General features: G+C 44.3%; 2 protein-coding genes across 10 annotated transcripts in view; one reads left to right on the top strand and one right to left on the bottom strand.

Moving 5' to 3' along the window:
* The first annotated feature begins 43 nt into the window (after positions 1 to 43).
* Rab24 (RAB24, member RAS oncogene family) lies at positions 44 to 2,104 on the top strand. The gene is made up of 8 exons (XM_057787199.1): positions 44 to 427; positions 507 to 575; positions 778 to 856; positions 962 to 1,029; positions 1,111 to 1,210; positions 1,402 to 1,452; positions 1,580 to 1,642; positions 1,757 to 2,104. Exons 1-8 carry the CDS (start codon positions 311 to 313, stop codon positions 1,819 to 1,821), a joined length of 612 nt encoding a protein of 203 aa, XP_057643182.1. The 5' UTR covers positions 44 to 310; the 3' UTR covers positions 1,822 to 2,104.
* Positions 2,105 to 2,978: 874 nt separating this feature from the next.
* Positions 2,979 to 19,877, bottom strand: part of Nsd1 (nuclear receptor binding SET domain protein 1) — a 114,697-nt gene continuing 97,798 nt past the window's right edge. For 4 of the 9 annotated variants that reach the window (XM_057787190.1, XM_057787189.1, XM_057787188.1 and 1 more), the window contains exons 21-23: positions 15,408 to 15,514; positions 11,826 to 12,030; positions 2,979 to 10,017 (exon numbers count right to left, since the gene is read on the bottom strand). In XM_057787190.1, the coding sequence (XP_057643173.1) occupies positions 8,417 to 10,017; positions 11,826 to 12,030; positions 15,408 to 15,514 (1,913 nt within the window). In that variant the 3' untranslated portion in view covers positions 2,979 to 8,416. Of the gene's footprint in view, positions 10,018 to 10,149; positions 10,188 to 11,825; positions 12,031 to 15,407; positions 15,515 to 19,877 lie in introns of all 9 variants that reach the window. The other 5 variants (XM_057787194.1, XM_057787193.1, XM_057787192.1 and 2 more) reach the window with 2 other exon arrangements.

The raw sequence follows: 19,877 nt of genomic DNA, 5'->3' as shown, positions 1-19,877 counted from the left end.
CTCGCACACGTGATCGGATGTCCCGCCCCCTGGCGTCCAGTTCCGGAGGTGCTGCCTGGAGTTAGCTGCGGGGACCTCGGTTTCAGTCGGTAACCCCGGCTCGGCGGAGCCTCAGTCGCAGTAGCGTTCGCGCGGGTGAGCGGTGCAGGGCTCGACGGCGCGGCCCCGCGCCGCGGCTCTGCTAGGGACGGAGCGCCCCGGCCGAAGCTCCGGGGGCCTGCGACGTGCGAATCCCTTGGGGTTAGGGTCTGAGGCTTGGGCTCTGCCTGGGCTGCGCGGACCCTGACGTGAGTGAGGCGGCCCTGGGAGCATGAGCGGGCAGCGCGTGGACGTCAAGGTGGTTATGCTGGGCAAGGAATACGTGGGCAAGACAAGCCTGGTGGAGCGATACGTGCACGACCGCTTCTTGGTGGGCCCCTATCAGAACGTAAGTGCACCCCACCGGGCCAGGCCCGGGAAGAAGGGGACTGGCCTGCATTCGACTCTTATCTCTTACCTGGTTGCAGACCATTGGGGCTGCCTTCGTGGCCAAGGTGATGTGCGTTGGAGACCGGACGGTGACTCTGGGTATTTGGGTAAGTCCCTTGGGGATATAGTTTTGAGCAAAACCATTTCCGAGGTTTAATGTCTTGCCTCTTAAACTAGCCAACTGGAGCCTTATAGAGGTCGTTTTTCCTTCCCCACACCCATTCAGTTATCTTAAAAAAAAGGGGGGGGGTTTAGAATACGCGGGTCTTGTTCTTAAGACTTATGAAGGAGCTTACCTTCACCCCCCAGGACACAGCAGGATCAGAGCGCTACGAAGCCATGAGCAGAATCTATTATCGGGGAGCCAAAGCTGCCATTGTCTGTTATGGTAAGGGGTTGGATTCTGGCCTATTTTAAGGGTTGGGTTACAGGCCAACAACAGAGGGAAATCACTGATCCTTGATTGTGTCTCCTGTCTGACCCCTACACCAAGACCTCACTGACAGCAGCAGTTTTGAGAGAGCCAAATTCTGGGTGAAGGAGCTGCGCAGTTTAGAAGAGGTAGGTGGCCAGACCCCACAGATCAGCGACAGGGACCCTGTTGGTATGTGGAGATAACCTCAGCCTTGTCTTCTGCTACAGGGCTGTCAAATTTACCTGTGTGGCACTAAGAGTGACCTGCTGGAGGAAGACAGGCGGCGCCGTCGAGTAGACTTCCACGATGTCCAAGATTATGCAGATAGTAAATGTCCTAAATCCTTGGAGGGTGGGGGGCGAGAGTGGGTGATACCTGCTTGAGTGGATTACGAGGACGGCAGACTGACACCCTTGGCTGCTTTCTGGCCTTCTTGAACCTATGGGATCCAGGACACTGAACTGTTAGCTACATTTAGGTCCCGATTCCCAGGGATAAAAAGTCACTTCTCTTTGCAGATATCAAAGCCCAGCTCTTTGAAACATCCAGCAAGACAGGCCAGAGTGTGGGTGAGTGCTGTCTTGGGGCCTGCCAGCAGAAGGCAGGACACTGAAGGAAAAAAGGTTCAGAGGGCTGGGTCACTGGGAGTTCTCAGGGCTGCTGGCACCCTGGCCTCACTGATCCTTTGCTTGCCAGACGAGCTCTTCCAGAAAGTGGCAGAGGATTACGTCAGTGTGGCTGCTTTCCAGGTGATGACAGGTGTGTACTTCCCACCTATTAAGATATCCTCTAGGCTCATGGACTCTAGTCCTGCTAGTGACTTACCTGATTACCACCATAATAGTGCTGAGCAGCCACCTCTCTCTTTGACAGAGGACAAAGGTGTGGACCTGAGCCAGAAGGCAAACCCTTACTTCTACAGCTGCTGTCATCACTGAGCCACCACTCATCTGGCCTGGGAGAATTAAATGAATTCCCCCAGAGGGCTTGGACCCAATTCTTGTCTGGGCTGGTGTGGTCAAGTGTCTGAGCTACTCCAGGTCCCCATGGCAGCAGAGGTGGCACCTGCCTGTGCTGGCCCATGGAACGGAGGCAGTATTGGGCAGATTGTGGGCATGAAGAAAGATAAGGCTGATTTGACTCCCAGGCTTGTGTCCTGGACAGAACTTCTGTCCACAGATTATTTAACTAGCTTCTGAACTGTAAATAAAATTGATGCACTGTGACTCACAGCCCCTTCCCTGTTTTGTGCACTGGGTGTCAGAACACCTAGTTGTTCTTGGGGCCGCTTGACTGGCCTCACTTCCTGTCAGATAGCATTTGGAAACCAAATAGTGAGTCACCGAAATCATGGAGAAGCAATGGGCTCTTATGTCCCCACACACAGTTCCATGTGTGTGCGTGTGTGTGTGCGTGCATGTAGAGCAAACCCTCAAGGCTTCTAACATACCAGTCAGGAAACTTTACCACTGACTGATATAGCAGTTTCTCTTCTCTTGTGGGGATGAAATAGGCTTAGGGGCTGGGATGGAGGAATACAAACTCTTAGAGCAAGGAAAGCACGTAAGTTGTACCCACAGATGAAAGGCTCAAAGTTAGTTTGGCCAGCTCAACTTCTTGTGTCATGTCTAGACCTGTGGCTCAGGGCTGTGACTCAGTCCTAAGCTTCCCAGGATTGCCCTGTAATATATTTAACAAGAGGCAATCCATAGTTCTGCAAGTCAAAAAGACTTTATGGGTGCAATTTAGCTTTTAATTTAAAAAAAAAGGACTTGAAACTGGGTGGTGGTAGTGGTGCTCACCTTTAATCCCAGCGCTAGGGAGGCAGTCAGGTGGATCTGAGTTTGAGGCCAGCCTGGTCTATAAATTGAGTTCCAGGACAGCGATAACACAGAGAAACCCTGTTTTGAAAAATAAACGAAAATACCCACATACACCATTAAAAAAAAAACAAAAACCTAAAAACAAAACAAAAACAACAAAACACAAAAAACCAAAAGGATTTGAAGACAGTGATGGTTTGTCTTTAATCTCAGCACTCAGGAGGCAGAGGCAGATGTGCCTCTGAGTTCCAGGCCACCACAGCTACACAGTAAAATTCCCACCCCCATAAGAAAACAAAACAATAAAAGAACACACAAAACCCTAAGTAAATAAATAAAAAAATTGAGACAACTGCTAATTTTTTCAGGATCAGAATTACCCTGAAAACCTAGATGGTAATGTAAAAGGGCTAACACTTCCTGTTTAAACAAGGAAGTGTATTGCAGTCCTTTCTAGTTAAGTGTGAGGGTGTGATGCCAGTTCAGGGCCCCCTTGCCTTTGAAGATTTCAGAAATACCAACTGGTCCTATTCCTGCCCAGAAGGCATTTTGGGACCATTTTTCTGACATCTAAGCACTAACTGGGCAGCCAGGCAGGAGACAGACTAGTTTGAGGTGAGTCTGGACTGCACAGCATAGTGAGGATGTCTCTAAACAACCCAGTGCCCTGGTTTCGTCTCTCTTTACTTCCTCAAAATGCCCTTGAGAGTGGTGGTGGCTTTACTTCCAGCACTTGGAGGTATAGTTCAAGGCCAGCCTGGTCTGCAGATTGAGTTCCAGGACAGCCAAGGGCTACACAGAAATATTTTGCAACTCCCAATGGAAAGGAAGGATATTAGGCAGCCAGTGGAACCTGGGAGGTCAATTTTCAAGTTCTTGAAGGCCTTAGGCTCAGGTTGGCTCTAGCTCTTACCCCAAACCAGTCAGTCCTCTGTCTTATGCTACATCTCCCCAGAGACAATAAAAAACACAGGGCAAGGGCCATAAGAGTAAAGTTAAACTTTACTTTACAGTAATTTTTTCTATATACAAAGAATTACAGTACATGTTTATGGGGACTCCTAGCACAGGGTTCCCCTCTTTTTCACTAGGAGGTTCACTTCCAGCTGACAATCAGTTGGGGGGGGGGTGAGAGAACACAGTGATGGACCTTGGCTGAACCCTTTTCCCCATTTAAAAAATAGAGCTTTCTAGTCAGCTTTCTTCGCCAAGACCTAAAAAGCTGCTTTTCCATGAGCTCCTAGGTGCTGTACTCACCCAACTTTCACACTCACCTACATACATAAGGCGGCACCACCATAGCCTGGAGACCACCTACTCTGTCCACCCTGGAATAAGAACACCAGGACCCTCCTTGGTTTCTACTCTGCTCCCTGTGTTTACCTGTCAATCTGTGCTAAGCTCCCAAGAGCTACCCTTGGAGCCCCTCATAGTCTGATGTTCTTAAGTCACAGGAAGGCTACTCTAGGGTAAAGACCACAAAAGAGTTTTTGTTTTGCTTATGTTGGTAAGAAAACATCTCTTTTGAGGTTGTAGTTGTCTAAATAAACTCCCAACGTTCTTAAGAAACATTGCCCTTATTCATAAGCAATTGAGATGCTGCCACGAGAGGGGAAGAGGTAGAGAAGCAGAAGGTAGTGGATACCCCACACCCATAGTTCTCTTCTAAACTGTCCTAGGCAGGATGGGACAAAGGTGACCCTAGCCCTGAGAAACTCAGTGGCCATCATCTGAATTTGAGATCATCTCTTCACCTCTGGATCGTACTAAAAACTCCAGGGTTGGGTTGGCAGGCATCAGTGACACTGCCTGCCGCCTATCTCTCATAGAGCTGAAAGGAACCTACATAAATTATCTTCCCAAACGGGAACTGGGGTTTCTCATGTCACCACTTCCTCAACCCTTGGCAGTGCTTATTTATACCATGAGATTAGCACCATCATTACATTGTTTTGTGTACAAAGCAATTATTTGTATTTCAATTTACACTATAGAACTGCAATGACCTAGGAAGCTCAGCTGAAAACAAACTGGTCATAGCCAATCAAAGCTCCTGCAGAAGCTACCTAGGTCTAAACGACTTGGGATACTTTTAACATTAATCACTCAATTTTAACAACAGGAAATTCCTGCTGCTACTCCTGTCCTCTGATCTAGGAGGTGAGGACACCGGGCCCTTTTTCATTCAATGACAACATCCCCAAGAGGATAACAATATTCTGACAAGTTTTAGAAAACTTAATTTTTTGGAACCGGGGCAAGACCCATCTGATTGAATGCTCTCCTGATTGCCCTGCATGGACAACCTAGACATCCTTCCTGTCAGCTGTGGAACAACACTGGAATACAATCTCAAAGTTCAGCCGCAGTGAACTGACAGTGCAGAGCCACGAAGGCTCACTACTACTGCACTTCAAGCCAGACTGTACGTGTGGGGTAGAGGATATGAATACCAAAGATGCAGAATTCGTTAAAAAAAAAAATTGACAGTTATGCAAATAATTTCAAACTCAGTAATTTTAGGGAAGCAGACATCTAAAAATACTGGGGGGGGTGTTGTAAATGGTGGCTACCTTCTATTAAAATGGGTTGGCTCCAACAGGAAGAACAAATGAAGTTTTAAATGCAAATTTCAACAATTCCACCCCTTTTCCCCTCTAAACAAGAAGTGTAGTCACTACCTAGGAGCATTTCTGCCTTTGGCTTGTCCCTGGGAAGAACTTCCTAGGTGCTGTCTCACAGGTAGATTCTCTGGCAATCCAAATTTCAAGAACTCAGCCAAATGCCAATGCCAAAATACAACCTGTCCAATGATCAGAAGTTTCCAATAAGATTTTCTGTGTTCTCGGGAGGCAGAGGCAGACGAATCTCTGTGAGTTCAAGTCCAGCCTGGTCTACAAGAGCTAGTTCCAGGACAGGCTCCAAAACCACAGAGAAACCCTGTCTCGAAAAACCAAAAAAAAAAAAAAAAAGATTTTCTGTGTTGCCAATTCACACCCTCAAAGAAAGGGTTATTACAGGATTCAAACGCAGCCCAGAACTGCAAGGTCACCCTCTTCCCACCATCACACTCAAGTCCCTGTTCCCTAAGCACTTGTCACTGAAGGACAGTAACCAATACTCTATTTTAACACGACTCATGCTGTTAGCTGTGGGTCTCTCTCCGCTCAAATGTCTAGTTCCTACTCAACTTTCAGTGGCCCTGAACAAAATGTGCCTGTCATTAGAAGGGTTGTTTCTCACCCATGCCCCTCACTCCCTCCACCCCACAAGTACACAGTTCAGATGTTTTCCCGGCAGGTCTGGAAGGAAGGCTCCAAAGAATGGCGGTGAATGAAAATATCGCAACAAACACAAGTGGCCAATCGTGACCCCATTCCTCCCTCCTGTTCTGTGAGATGCTTCTAGAGAGCTGTCAAAGCCAATTAACTACTGAAACCTATTTTAGAGAAGTTAAGTCAAAACTAAACTTCACTTAAAATTTTTACATAGCCTGCACCCCCCACCCCCCAATTCACAGTTTATTTCATGAAACAGAGCTACGGTAATCAAACACACAACATAGTGAACGGAGACTCTGACAGTGCAGTGCAGACATCTGTTTCTGATCACAACTACAGATGACAGGAGAGCAAAGGGCACAGGACTGGCACCAAGCAAACCTACGCACACAACCTAAGAAATCAGGAAAGGGGTCTACTAGCTGCAGTTATATACTTCTATTCTCACACATGATAAATATGCAATATAGTGAACTTTAATTTCCTGGGTGAATTTCTTTAAAAATATTTTCTTCATGGTTTAAAAATTTTTTTAAAAGAAAATAAGATGCTTTATGTTTTCTCTTCCTTTTGAACACAGAGCTTTTCTTACTCTGATGATGTGGAAAGAGAGGAGGAAAGGGGAGAACGAGGCAGGCGTAATTCAGAGAGGAGATTCTGAGGTCTCAGAGAGGTGCAGGGACTAGCCCCCAAACTCGGGTCAGCCCTGTCCTAGCCTCATCCCTCTGCCTGAGTTCAGGAGTTTCTACCCCAGAGACAGACTTGGGGAAATAAAAGCAGACACTACTCTCAATTTTTATATAAAGTACAAATGCTTTAGTAACCACCACTGTTCTTTCCTTTTGAAAAGTGATGGGAGCTAACCTCAACAGGAACTTAGGAGGAACCTGGGGCAAACAGAATCCTGTTGAGGGTATAAAAGCTGTAACTGGGACAGAAAGGCCAGATGTTTTGGCCAGGAGATGCTATTTGTTAGCTAAAGATACTACGTTGGCAAAGCAGACAGGTAAACGAACACATGGTCTGAGGACAAGGGGCAGGGTGAATGTGAGAGAACTAGCCAAACAGCACTTTCTGTTGGCAGTTTGTGAGCTGGGGAAATGGAAGGGCAGGGTAGCACCAACAGATTCCCAGCCCTTGGGCCCCAGCTCAGGGCAGCAGTAACAGATAATCAGCAGTTACGAGGAGTCGTCTTAGATTGGACACTGCTCCAAACACCACGTCTCTCCAGTCTTGGGGAAGGGTTCTGGCTTGCCATTGAGCTAAGTGACCAGGCATGTGCTCTCTGTAACAGAAAGCACAATAATTTACAGGGAGGTGGAGAGAGTTCCCTCCCTTCAGGTAGGAGGGCATGAGACCGGAAGAAAATTTCCATCAGAATCTGACACTCTTCTTGAAGAAGGTGGTGTGTCTTGCTAGGAGTTTGCCAGAAATTCCCTATGTCCACTGCCCGAGACTGAAATCTGAAAGCACCTGAGTGTTTGAGGAAATGTGGATGGGGTAGGTTCTTAGAAAAAGAATTATTGGTAGAAAAGAAAGGTAAGCTTGCCAATTTCCTTTGTCCACTTCTGGGACACTACATTCTCAGAAACCAGCTCCCTCTAACCTGATGCTCCTCCAAGAACAAATCTTCAGACTGCAATACACAGGTAAAAGTCCCAGTCAACAGCCCGCCTTGGCCTTGATGTAGCACCCTTCCATTTACAGAGAAGAGCTTTGCAGGCACGCACATGCACGCACGGTCCACCAGGAAACATGTTCAATACAGACACATTCTGGGCCACACACGCATACATACACACAAAAATATTTGAGAACAAACCTGGAAACCCATGGCCTAGCAGTACTTTCTGTTGTTTCCTGGTCAGAGGTCCTTGAATCTGCTTGGGGACCCAAGCAGGCAAGTCAGGCTCATTGGGATCAGGCCTTATGTAATTCTGTCTTACACAGTGACTAGCCTCCTGACCTAGCATACAGCAATACTCAGAAAACTGCCAGTGATTTGAATGAGCATCAGATCCTCCTAAAGGTTTATCAGGTGTTCTCAACGGGGCACTGCTGGGCCAGGGAAGTAGCTTTGTGAGCCTCTATACTTTCCAACTTGATCACTGGAATTGAATTCCATGCTTGATTCCAGAGTGGACTTTTTATTTTAAGTTGACCATATGTAAAAGTTAGGGCAAAGAGACTCAAGTCTGTCTGTCTCCTTGACTGGGGCCCGACGATTTCCATACATGGTTCACACAACCACAAGTCCCCATGGGCTAATGCCACGAGAGTTCTGAGTGTTGGGATATAAGAAAAGAAGAACAGTGGAAGTGTTGGGAATATTTCTGTTTAAGAAGGAAAGGGAAAAAAGGATTATCCCCGCCCCCCAAACCCAACGGCACCCTGGGGACAGCTTGCCTGGTTATGTGATATTTACTGCATTATTTCTGTTCTGACTCTGCACATTTGCGACTAGAAGGAGCCTGGTTAAGAGCTTGAATTGTATTTTGCTCTGGTTTGGGGTCTTGCCCTCTTCCAAGGGACCAACAAGTTTGTGCTAATGTCTGTGTGCCCCCAGTAGACCAGCAAGCTTGGGCTAGTGTTTGTCCAGCCACTATGGGCCAAAGCCCTGCCCCTGGTGAGGCTTTTCCCAGGCCCCAGGGACTCTGTTCTGTGGTCAACTTCTTCTCTTCATTGGGGAGAGAAGCTGGGATCTTCCCAAGAGACCTGAAGGACTGCCCACTCTTGGCAGTAAGTCCTCTAGATAGCTGCTTTCCCTGTTTAATGAGGCTGGGCGCTGTGCTGGGAGGTCCTGGGGTCTGCTCAGCTCCTACAGGAGCTCTTCCTGAGGCTTGAGTTGCTGATTCATATAAAAAAGCCTTGGCAGAAGATGGAGAAAGAAGTCTGGCCTGGGTGAGTGACTTAACAGCTTGCCAAGGGTGTTCTGAAGGAGCTGCTGCTTTCCCAGCTGGCAGAAGGGACTCTGACACGCTGCTTTTCTCCACAGCTCGTGGTATGTGCCCCAGACCTTTGCTAGATGACCAAGAGCTTGACTCCAGCACTGGCGTCTTTTCATCAGCCTGTGGTGTGACTTCATGCGGAGATCCAGCCCTCTCCTTTTGGCGAGGAGTTAAGTCTATGAGATCCATCACTAGCGCAGGTCTGTGCTTTGACTGAGTGTTCTGGTCCACAGGCCTCAGTGCTTTTTCTTTAGCTACCAGAGACTGGACCACAGCTGATAGTACTTTCTCAGGAGGAGGAAGTCTCTGGGTCAAAGAGGCATGGGATTTGTCTGGGGGCCTATCAGAAATCTGGGGTTTGGGACTGCTGGTAGTCAACAGTCTCTCTGGTGGTGAAAGTCTCAGGCCAGTGGGGGCTGGGGATTTCTCCACTGACTGGGACTTTGGGCTGGCAGCACCTATGGATTTATCCAGCCTTGGGTCAATCATTCCCAGAGGTCTTTCCAGTGGCAGGGACCTGACTGAGGGTGAGGAGCTTGGCTTGGTCATTGAAGAGGCTTTGTCAGATGGCTGAGGTCTTGGTCCTTCTTTAACAGGTGGTCTGTCCTGTGGCCTCTGGTTGGATACCAAGGATTTGGTCCCTGACCCAGCAAGGTCTCTAACCCTATCTAAAAGGTGGGAGCTAGACTCAGTTCTCTCAGGTCTTTCAGGTAGCAGTGGCCTCTGACAAGTCCCTGTCAGGGCTTTTTTGGAGACTGGCAGCGTCTGGGTGGCATCAGTAGGTGGCTGATCAGGCATCTTGGGTCCCTGAGTAGCCATTCCTGATGACTGCTCTGTCAGTTGAGTGCTGGGGCTTGGAGGCAGTTGCACTGGGGGCGGCACATACTCACGGATCTCCCCTGGTTCCAGAGGGTTGGGCCCACAGGGATCATGTTCAGTACAAGACAGACGCCCATCGAGCTTGGAAATGAAAAGCATCCCTTCTCGATGCTGCTTGCAAAAGGAGCTGGGACACATCTCACAAAAGGAGGCTGCTTCCTTCCCACATACGTCACACTGGTGCCAAGGACATTCCCACTTCCCTGAAAACAGAGTGAACAGAAGCTTAGGGAAAATAGACGCATGTGAGATGAGCCGCGGCCCTGAGACTGGTCCACAGCAGTGGCTGCAAAGCCTCCTCAAACTGCCACATCTTCAGAGTTTGTGCCACTCACCTGCCATTACTCCTTCCCCAGAATTTCAGCTTCCTCTTCTGCACAAAACAATATATAAAATAACAGCAAAGAATCAAGGTTGAGTAACTAAGTATCAACTAAACACAAGCAAGAGACTATTTCTAGCATGAGCTGTACAGGGGGAAACCAAATAAACCCCAAAGTTCCTCTTAAAAGCAACAATCATTACTATTTCCACATTTTTTTTCTCTCCAAATTCTGGTTGTTTTGTATTATTTGAGACAGGGTCTCACTATGTAAGCCCAGGATTGCCTTAACTTACAATTCAAGGTATATATATCACAATGCCCAGATCTAGACAGCTTTTAAAAATCCAACTCAAAGAGGAACATTCCAGCTTTTTAACATTCTTGCTTATTTTGTTTTCAACAGAAATAGGGTAAATTTACACATTACATAAATAATAAGGGAAGCTGACTCACCTTTGCTGCATTCTAAGTCTTGAAACCAGCAAAAAATTTTATCTGGATTGTCCATGTAGAAACAAGGGAAAAGATCTAAAACTGACCTAAAACTAACCTTGTATCTACTTCCTCATAAGGCATGTAAGTGTTCCCATCTCCAAATAAATTATGCTAGAACTCACTGATGGAACACAAGCAAAATTATGACCTGTGCCATGAAACAAGGTGATTCTGAAAAAGATTTACTTCTACTTCCTGGTACTAACATTTCAACACAAAGGCTCTAACTTTATTCTACTTGACTTTCTGTTCTATCATGACCCTGGACTACACAAAGGGAAGGAAAATCAATTTAGATTTTCACACACCACTGACTTCTACCCTAGAGCTCTCCACTCCGCATATTGTGTTAATATCCCTTTAAACAGCTTCATTTGCATTTGTTGTTTGTATCTTACCATAGCCAGCCTGACCAATGGCTACAATCCTAAGACCCAGTCACTGCCCAAAGGATATTAACTTTTCCCAACACAAATTCCTAATTACCTCATCTACCTTAGCAGTTGTCTCATGTGTAAATTGATACAACTACTTCATCTATACAGAAAAAGTCTACAAGCCAGGCGATGGTGGCTCACGCCTTTAATCCCAGCACTCGGGAGGCAGAGGTAGGCGGATCTCTGTGAGTTCGAGACCAGCCTGGTCTACAAGAGCTAGTTCCAGGACAGGCTCCAAAGCCACAGAGAAACCCTGTCTCGAAAAACCAAAAAAGTCTACATTGTAAGGTAGGAGACTCTGGCAGAGTTGAGAGAAACTGTGGCTAAAAGCTGTTGACCTATCTTTCATTGATCCGAATATCTAAAAGTCTCTACTATGCCTCATTCTCCCTTTGGAAAGGAAAGGTGATTTAGTGGCCTTGGGGTCAGAACACCTGTCTTTGAATTATCAGCAACAAGTAATCTCAATCTTCATTTGCATTTTCCCCATGCACATATGGATAGAAAACAATCTTTATGAGTTGCTGGAAAGATGAAATAATGTAAATGGAAATAAAACACATTTCTGTTTTCTTTCCTATAATCTAGGACTCTAGGCCTTTGTTGTTCCTTTATCACCAAAGAACACGGACCAGATCCCACAGCGGGCTTGTGTTCAACGACAGTGTTCTCTGTCAGACTGAAACAAGTGGCATCAGATCCTGACAACTCTGACAGAGAACAAGGAGTGCTCCGAATGGATTTTGGCACCAACCTGCTGGTCGCTTGGTCAGATTGAGACAGTCAGCATGGTAAACTTTCGGGCAGCCTGGCTTCTTGCAGGAGACGAGCTGACCAGCATCCCCACAGCTGAAACACTCATCCTCTCTCTCCTTTGTGACTTCACCCTGGCTCCTGCGCTTCCCATGTTGCTTCTTCCTGAATTTCCTGGATTTTTCTTCAGTGACAATGGGTTGATTCTGGAGGTCAGATATTGATCAGTCAACACTGTGACAACAACTCAGGTATGTACTCTTCACTAGATTAACTATCCTTTCAACCCCAGCTTCTCCTCTGGAAAAGATAACACTCAGAGACTGCTGTAAAGCTAGTGAAGATACAAGAAGGCACGCCCTATTCATGTTAGCTTTGACTGCAATCTTAAAACCAGACAGTACAGGGGCTGAAGAGGTGACTCCTCAGCAGTTAAGAGTCCTTTGCTCTTCCAAAGGACTCAGGTATGATTTCAATCATCCACACTGCAGCTCACACCCAACTCTAACTCCTAAATCCAGGGGATCAGATACCCTCTGCTGGCCTCTATGGGAACCAGGCACACAAGCCTTGCATAGATACACATTCAAGTAAAACATCCATCACATAAATTAAATAAAATTTAAAATGTATATATTATAATAACTTTCTTGTGTTTTAAAAATTGTCAAGCTTTGACCGTTGGGAATGTTTCTCAATTGGCTCTATCCTTGTGATACAGGCCCATCTCTATGTATTTTTTGTTTTTGAAACAGGATATCTGTTATGTAGTTCTAGCTATCCTGGTATTTGCTATGTTGATCAGGATGGCTCTGCTACCCACCTGCCCTTCCCTATATAATCTAACTATTTTGGTTACCAGGCCATTTCATCTACTCCCTGAGACTGCTGGTTGCTGCACCCTGTTCCCCTCTCTTCCCTCTCCCAGATGTTCCTACTTCTGACTATGCGCTCCTTTTTATCTATAATAAACTTCCTTGTCCACCATATGTAGGAGCAGTCTTACAACCTTATTTTTTTTCATTCACCATTCCTGATAAGATGTTCAATCAGCCAAATTCCTACGTAACCAAAAAAACCAAAAAACAAAAACAACAACAAAAAAAAACCCAAAAAAACAAAACAAAACAACACACCCAGAGAGAAAGAAAGAAAGAAAGAAAGAAAGAAAGAAAGAAAGAAAGAAAGAAAGAAAGAAAGCTAGCTCCAGCCTTGCAGTTTTTGGGCTATAAAGTAAAACATTTCTCCTGTATTTGGGATATTCTCTCAAACCCTGTTTTAGGGAGATAGCGCTGACAGAAAATAAAGCTTCCTTAATATAAATAATCAGAGAGAGAGAGAGAGAGAGATTGAGAAATTGAGTCTGCGTCTGACTCAAAAGTGTAGGGATTAAAGGTACATATGAACATACCCAACATTTTGGTTTTTTATTGTTTGACATAAAAATTTTTATGTCAAAGCTGAGCAGTGGTTGTGTACCTTTAATCTCAGCACTCAGAAGGCAGAGGCAGGTAGATCTCTGTGAGTTCAAGGCCACCCTGGGCTACACAGAGGGAGTTCCAGTACAGCCACCAAAGCTATACAGAGAAACCCTGTCTCAAAGAACCAAAAATCTTTTTTTTTTTTTTTTTTTTTTTTTTTTGGTTTTTCGAGACAGGGTTTCTCTGTGGTTTTGGAGCCTATCCTGGAACTAGCTCTTGTAGACCAGGCTGGTCTCGAACTCACAGAGATCCGCCTGCCTCTGCTTCCCAAGTGCTGGGATTAAAGGCGTGCGCCACCACCGCCCGGCCAAAAACCAAAAATCTTAACTCCATCCACTTAATGTGTGTGTGTGTGTGTGTGTGTGTGTGTGTGTGTGTGTGTGTAGGTCAGAGGACAACCAGGAAGGACTCGGTTCCCAACTTCCACCTTTAGGTCTTTGGAGACTGAATTTAGGTGATTAGGCTTGGCAGCCAGGCATGGTAATGCACACCTTAATCTCACCATTTGGGAGGCAGAGGCTGGTGGATCTTTTTGAGTTTGAGGTTAGTCTAATCTACATAGTGAGTTCCAGGACAGCCAGACCCTACATAGTGAGATCATGTTGCAAAAAACAAAACAAACAAAAAAACCCTCCACTAAATGAAAAGGAAACCATCAGGGTCCTGAGAGATGGCTCCACAAGTAAAGGCAATGGTCTCCAAGCCTGCACACAAATGACTCCTGTAGGTTGTAGTCCTCTGACCACCCTATAGCACTCACACACACACACACATTTTATGTACACACACAAGATCAATAAATCTAAGAGAAAAACAAATGAACAAACAAACCAGCAAACAACGACGACAACAAAAACTCTCTAACAGAAAACAGCAGCCAGGGATGGGGTTGCATACCTGTAATCCCAGCATGTAAGTAAGTAGCAGGCAAAGAGAAGACAGACTCAAGTTTAAGGCTATGCTGGAAAAGACAGTGAAAGTCTCTTCTAAAAAAGAAAGATGGGGTTGGAAAGGTGGCTCAGTGGTTAAGAGCACTGGCTACTCTTCCAAAAGCCCTGAGTTCAATTCCCAGCACGCACATGGTGTTTACAACCATCTATAATAGGATCTGATGCCCTCTCTGGCATACAGAGCACACATGAATAAATAAAAATTTTGCTGGGCGGTAGTGGCGCACACCTTTAATCCCAACACTTAGGAGGCAGAGACAGGTGTATCACTGTTGTTGGAAGCTAGCCTGGTATACAAGAGCTAGTTCCAAAGCTACAGAGAAACCCTGTCTCAAAAAAACAGAAACAAACAAAAAAAATAAAAAGAGAAAGAGGGCAGGAGGCACTGAAGATCAGCACTGGCAATTCTTACAGACGACTTGGGTTTGATTACAAATGGCCACAAGTAGATTCACAGCCATTTCTAGTTCTACTTTCTAGGAAGGGGCTCCAATGACCTTTGGTGGCCTCTCTGAGTATTAAATGCATGTGATATAAACATCTATACAGGCAAAACATCCACACACATAACATAAAAGACAAATCTCCTTAAAAAATACAGCATTGTAACTCAGTTAAATGTACATAAATAAGCACAGGAAGACAAAATAATATTTATATTTTGTTAATCTCTATATTTTTTGGTGGTAAACCCACGTCTCAGCATGGGCCAGAAAGCATTCTACCACAGAGCTACATCATCAGTCTAGAATTCTATTTTTATGTATGGTATTATAGTGTAGCAAATTTTGCTAATACCTGTAGAAAGCAAAAAGAAGACAACTACATACCCAGGGAAATCTAAGTAGCTTCCTAGAAGGTATGGGGTGAGCAGAGACCAAAGTAACCTATTTCATTGTTTTAATTTGGTAGACTTTTTTTTTTTTTTTTGGTTGGGGGGAATTAGAAAAATACTTTTAAGTCAAAATACTACAGCAACATCAACTAGATCATGAGACTGCTCAGTAAACTGTTAGTGGCACTACTGATAATCAATCCCATTATTTCAAAGCAAAGCTTCTTGAAATGAAGACTCATCCTTAGCACTGCACCTAACAATGCTACAGGAGAGACACACCATTGCTGCTAATAGAAAAGTGTTGAAATTGGTACCTTTGGCCGCACACCCAGGAAGCCACTGCAGTTCGGGGCTCCACATTTGCAGACAGTTTTTCCATTCCCAAGACATTCTAGGTTGTAATTGAAGGTAAGTTCAGTGCCTGCATAAAGACCACAAAAATATTAACATATACAGTTATATTATTTCTTAATAATAAATGACAATAATGTCTAATAAAATAATTTTATTTTTATTTTTTGTTCAAAAAGGGTATCTATGTAGTCCAGGCTGTCATAACTCAGAGATCTTCTTGCCTCTGCCTCCTGACTGCTAGGATTAAAGGCGTGCACAATCACACCAGGATGAGAGTAATTTTAAGAGAATAAAATTTTAAATCTGTGTTATTCATTAGCTAATGTGACAGAATTTATTTTATTTTGTTGGTTTTCTGAGACAGGGTTTCCCTGTGTAACAGCACTGGCTATCTTAGAACTCGCTCTAAACCAGGCTGGCCTCGAACTCACTGAGATCTGCCTACCACCTTTGCTCCCAAATGCTGGGATTAAAGGCATGCACCACTATAGACAGTATGTAACATCAATTTAAGCAGTGATATTTAAAATAACTTTTATCTTTTAAGTATTACTTCTCTTACTTTTTCATCTGTTTTTCAACTATTTAGATTCAAAATACACTAAACTCACTAATAAAATTAACTAGAGAACTTGATGGTAGGATGCTGGCACATACTGTAATCCCAGCACTCAAAGGCAGAGGCAGGAAGATCACTGTATAGTGAGTACCACACTGGCACTCATAGAGTGAGACTCCACCTTAACAAAACACAACAGCACTTGACCTGTAAGCATAAGAACTGAATTTGAGTTCTAAGAATCTACATGAAAGCCGAATATTTGGGTGGAGACAGGACAATATCCAGAAGTTCAAGGGTCATCAAGCTCATTGTAAGCAACAAAGAACAAAGCCATCAAAGAAATCCTGTCTCAAAACAAGGTAAAGGCAGAGACCAGCACTTGATAGTATGTGTGCCCCCCCCATCAAAAATAACACACACACACTTTCATCAGTATACCAACATAGGGAATGCAAATTTGAAGAAGAAACCTTGTCAGGTATGTGTCCCTGAGAATAAACCTATCTGGCAGCATTCAGGGGAAGAGGCATTTCACTGAAAAGTAATACTATAAGGAAAGCAAGATCGCAAATGGGTGATCCACACTAGTTATGACATAACTGTTAGGGCATCTGAACTTAAGAGTAGCTTTACTCATTCATAGAGACCACGCAAGACTGAAAGCAAAAGTACAGCTGAGGCACTCCTAGTCTTCCTGTGTTCACGTCTGGATGCTGAGATTATAAGCATGTGCTACCACAGCAGGCCAAATACCCTACGCTATAATGGAGAAATATCATACATCTATTCAAATAATACAGCACAATACCCACAGCAGTATATAAAGTTTAAAGACCAGTATACAGGACTAGGCGCATAGCTTGCTTGCCTAGTATGTGCAAAACCCTAGATTAATCCCTAGCAAACCCTTCCCTCAAGTAAAAAACAAACAAAAACAACAAATAAAACAAAATTGTAGCAAATTAAGGCACAAAAATATACTCTTCCTGAGCTGGGTAAGGTAGCATATACCTATAATCCCAGAGGTTAAAAGGCTGAGTTAGCTCCTGTCTCAAACAATAACAAATTCCAATAAAATAATAAATGAGTCAGACCTGACTTCAGTGAATCAGAACTGAAAGGTAATAAAACACAAACATTGGGCTGGAGAGATGGATCAGTGGTTAAGAGCATTGCCTGCTCTTCCAAAGGTCGTGAGTTCAATTCCCAGCAACCACATGGGTGGCTCACAACCATCTGTAATGAGGTCTGGTGCCCTGGTCTACAAGAGCTAGTTCCAGGACAGGCTCCAAAACCACAGAGAAACCCTGTCTTGAAAAACAAAAACAAAAACAAAAACAATTGCAGACTGATAGTCTATTTTTTTTATTTTATGTATATTGGTGTTTTGCTTGCATGTATGTCTGTGTGAAGATGTTAGAACTTGAAAATACAGACAGTTGTGAGCTGCCATGTGGATGCTGTGAATTAAACCCAGGTCCTCCAGAAGAGCAGTCAGTGCTCTTAAGCACTGAGACATCGCTCATCAGCCCCATTTTTTTTTTTAATTAAAAAATTTCTAACATTTGTTTTGTCTGTACACATATGTACAAGTCTCTACGTGTATGTATGTATATAGGGGTGCATGTGTGGTGGTCAGTGGATAACTTATGAGTTGGTTTTCTCCATCCACACTACATGGTTCTGGGAATTCAACTCAGGTCATCAGGCTTGGTCAGCAAGCTTTTACCTACTTAACCATCTTATCTGCCCTGATATACATTCTAACAGTGAGACCAAAAAAGGTTTTCATTAGATGCTGGAAATCATTACTTCTTTCTTTAGCTGGACAGAATATAAAGCCAAGTGACTTAATACACATGTTGCAGGATTAAGAATCATCTGTATTTACATCACTGAGAGGCTAGAAACAAAACAAAACAACCCCACACAAACCAAAACTAACCAGGGTTAACAACAAAGCTGTGGCTCCTACCACACACTCCCTATAGAATTATTGGTCCAATAATAATAAGTGATGCCACTTATCCTATCTTCATCTAGAAGGCAGTGGTGCAGCACAGTGCAGTAGGAAATGGCCAGCATAAATGAGCCACAATGCAGGGAGGACATGGGGGCTTAGATCTTTATTCCCAGCACTGGAAGACAGAGGCAGACCTCCAAGTTCAAGGTAGCTGGTCTAAACAGTAAGTTTCCAGCCATCCAGAACTACACAGAGCCACTAACCAACCAACCCAAAATACAAAAGAAGACTGGAGAGATGACGGTTAAAAATGTTTAATGCTGCCGGGTGGTGGTGGTGCACGCCTTTAATCCCAGCCCTCGGGAGGCAGAGGCAGGCGGATCTTTGTGAGTTTGAGACCAGCCTGGTCTACAAGAGCTAGTTCCAGGACAGGCTCCAAAACCATAGAGAAACCCTGTCTCGAAAAACCAAAAAAAAAAAAAAAATAAAAAAATAAAATAATAATAATAATAATAATTAATGCTCTTTCAGAGGTCCTGAGTTCAGTTCCCAGATCCCACCTCTAGCAGACCACAGCCACCTCTAACTCTTGCTCTTCTAACTCTGGCGCCCCTTCTGAATTCCGTCAGCAACCACACATACTTAGATATAAACACACACGTATAAGTTTAAATAAATTAAAAAATAAATTTTAAATACATTTAAAAATTTAATCTTAAAAACAATACAACAATAAACCGCCTAAGCTAGTCTGCTATCATAGCCCTAGAAAAATTGGTTTTGAAAAATCATGTATTTTCTGTACATTTAAAAACTACCATACAGGCCGGGCAGTGGTGGCGCACGCCTTTAATCCCAGCACTCGGGAGGCAGAGGCAGGCAGATCTCTGTGATGAGTTCGAGGCCAGCCTGGTCTACAAAGGGAGTTCCAGGACAGGCTCTAAAGCTACAGAGAAACCCTGTCTCGAAAAACCAAAAAAAAAAAAAAACTACCATACAAGGGCTGGAGAAATGGCTCAGTGGTTAAGAGTGCTGGCTGCTCTTCCAGGAGTCCTGAGTTCAATTCCCAGCAACCACATGGTGGCTCACAACCATCTGTAATGAGATCTATTGTCCTATTCTGGCCTGCAGGCATACATGCAGCCAGAACACAATATACATAATAAATAAATCTAAAAGAAAGAAGGAAAGAAAAAAACTACCATACAAGTGATCATAGAGGGATTGTTCAAATATTAGGCTTAAATAAATACCCGTTTCCACATACCTTAAGTCATCTCTCAGTGATGGTCATACAACAAAAAATCTGACTGACAGGGAAAACATCCATCATCTAAATATACCACCCAACTACCCACTCACATCCGATTTACACACAATTGAGCATCTCAATACTTACTCGGGTCAAATCACCTCACTACTACATTCAAGAATTATTTATTATGTGTACAGTATTCTCAGTATTCTGTCTGCATGTATGCCTGCAGGCCAGAAGAGGGCACCAGATTTCATCACCGATGATTGTGAGCCACCATGTGGTTGCTGGGAATTGAACTCAGGAGCTTTGGAAGAGCAGCCAGCATTCTTAACCGCTGAGCCATCTCTCCAGCCCCTCACTCCTACATTCATATAGAGAAGGAGCATGACACAACTGAGTAATGCCCAGACCACCACTTTCTGGGTATCTCAGAAATCAGTGGTTTTATAACACCTTGGGGGGTTGACGAGAAGTTCTGTGGCAAGATGCTTGTCCAGAACACTGATTCCCAACCGCATGACTTGAGCCTATCACACTCCTTTAAGATATGGAGATAGATGATAGAAAATTCTTTGGTTACATGGTAAGATTATAGAAAATGTGGAAGGCAAGGTAAAAGAGGAGACTACAAGTTTCTACGGCAGGAC

Source organism: Chionomys nivalis, chromosome 13 (genome assembly GCF_950005125.1).
Source record: "Chionomys nivalis chromosome 13, mChiNiv1.1, whole genome shotgun sequence".
Lineage (NCBI taxonomy): Eukaryota > Metazoa > Chordata > Mammalia > Rodentia > Cricetidae > Chionomys > Chionomys nivalis.
Note: the sequence above shows the minus strand (reverse complement) of the source record. Positions and strands in the feature narration are given on the sequence as shown.

Bases quoted from the DNA above. Each gene is read 5' to 3' on its own strand.
- Rab24 (XM_057787199.1), top strand. From the start codon at position 311: ATGAGCGGGCAGCGCGTGGACGTCAAGGTGGTTATGCTGGGCAAGGAA. The intron at 1,211-1,401 runs GTAAATGTCCTA...TTCTCTTTGCAG, and splicing joins TGTCCAAGATTATGCAGATA to ATATCAAAGCCCAGCTCTTT. The intron at 1,643-1,756 runs GTGTGTACTTCC...TCTCTTTGACAG, and splicing joins TGCTTTCCAGGTGATGACAG to AGGACAAAGGTGTGGACCTG.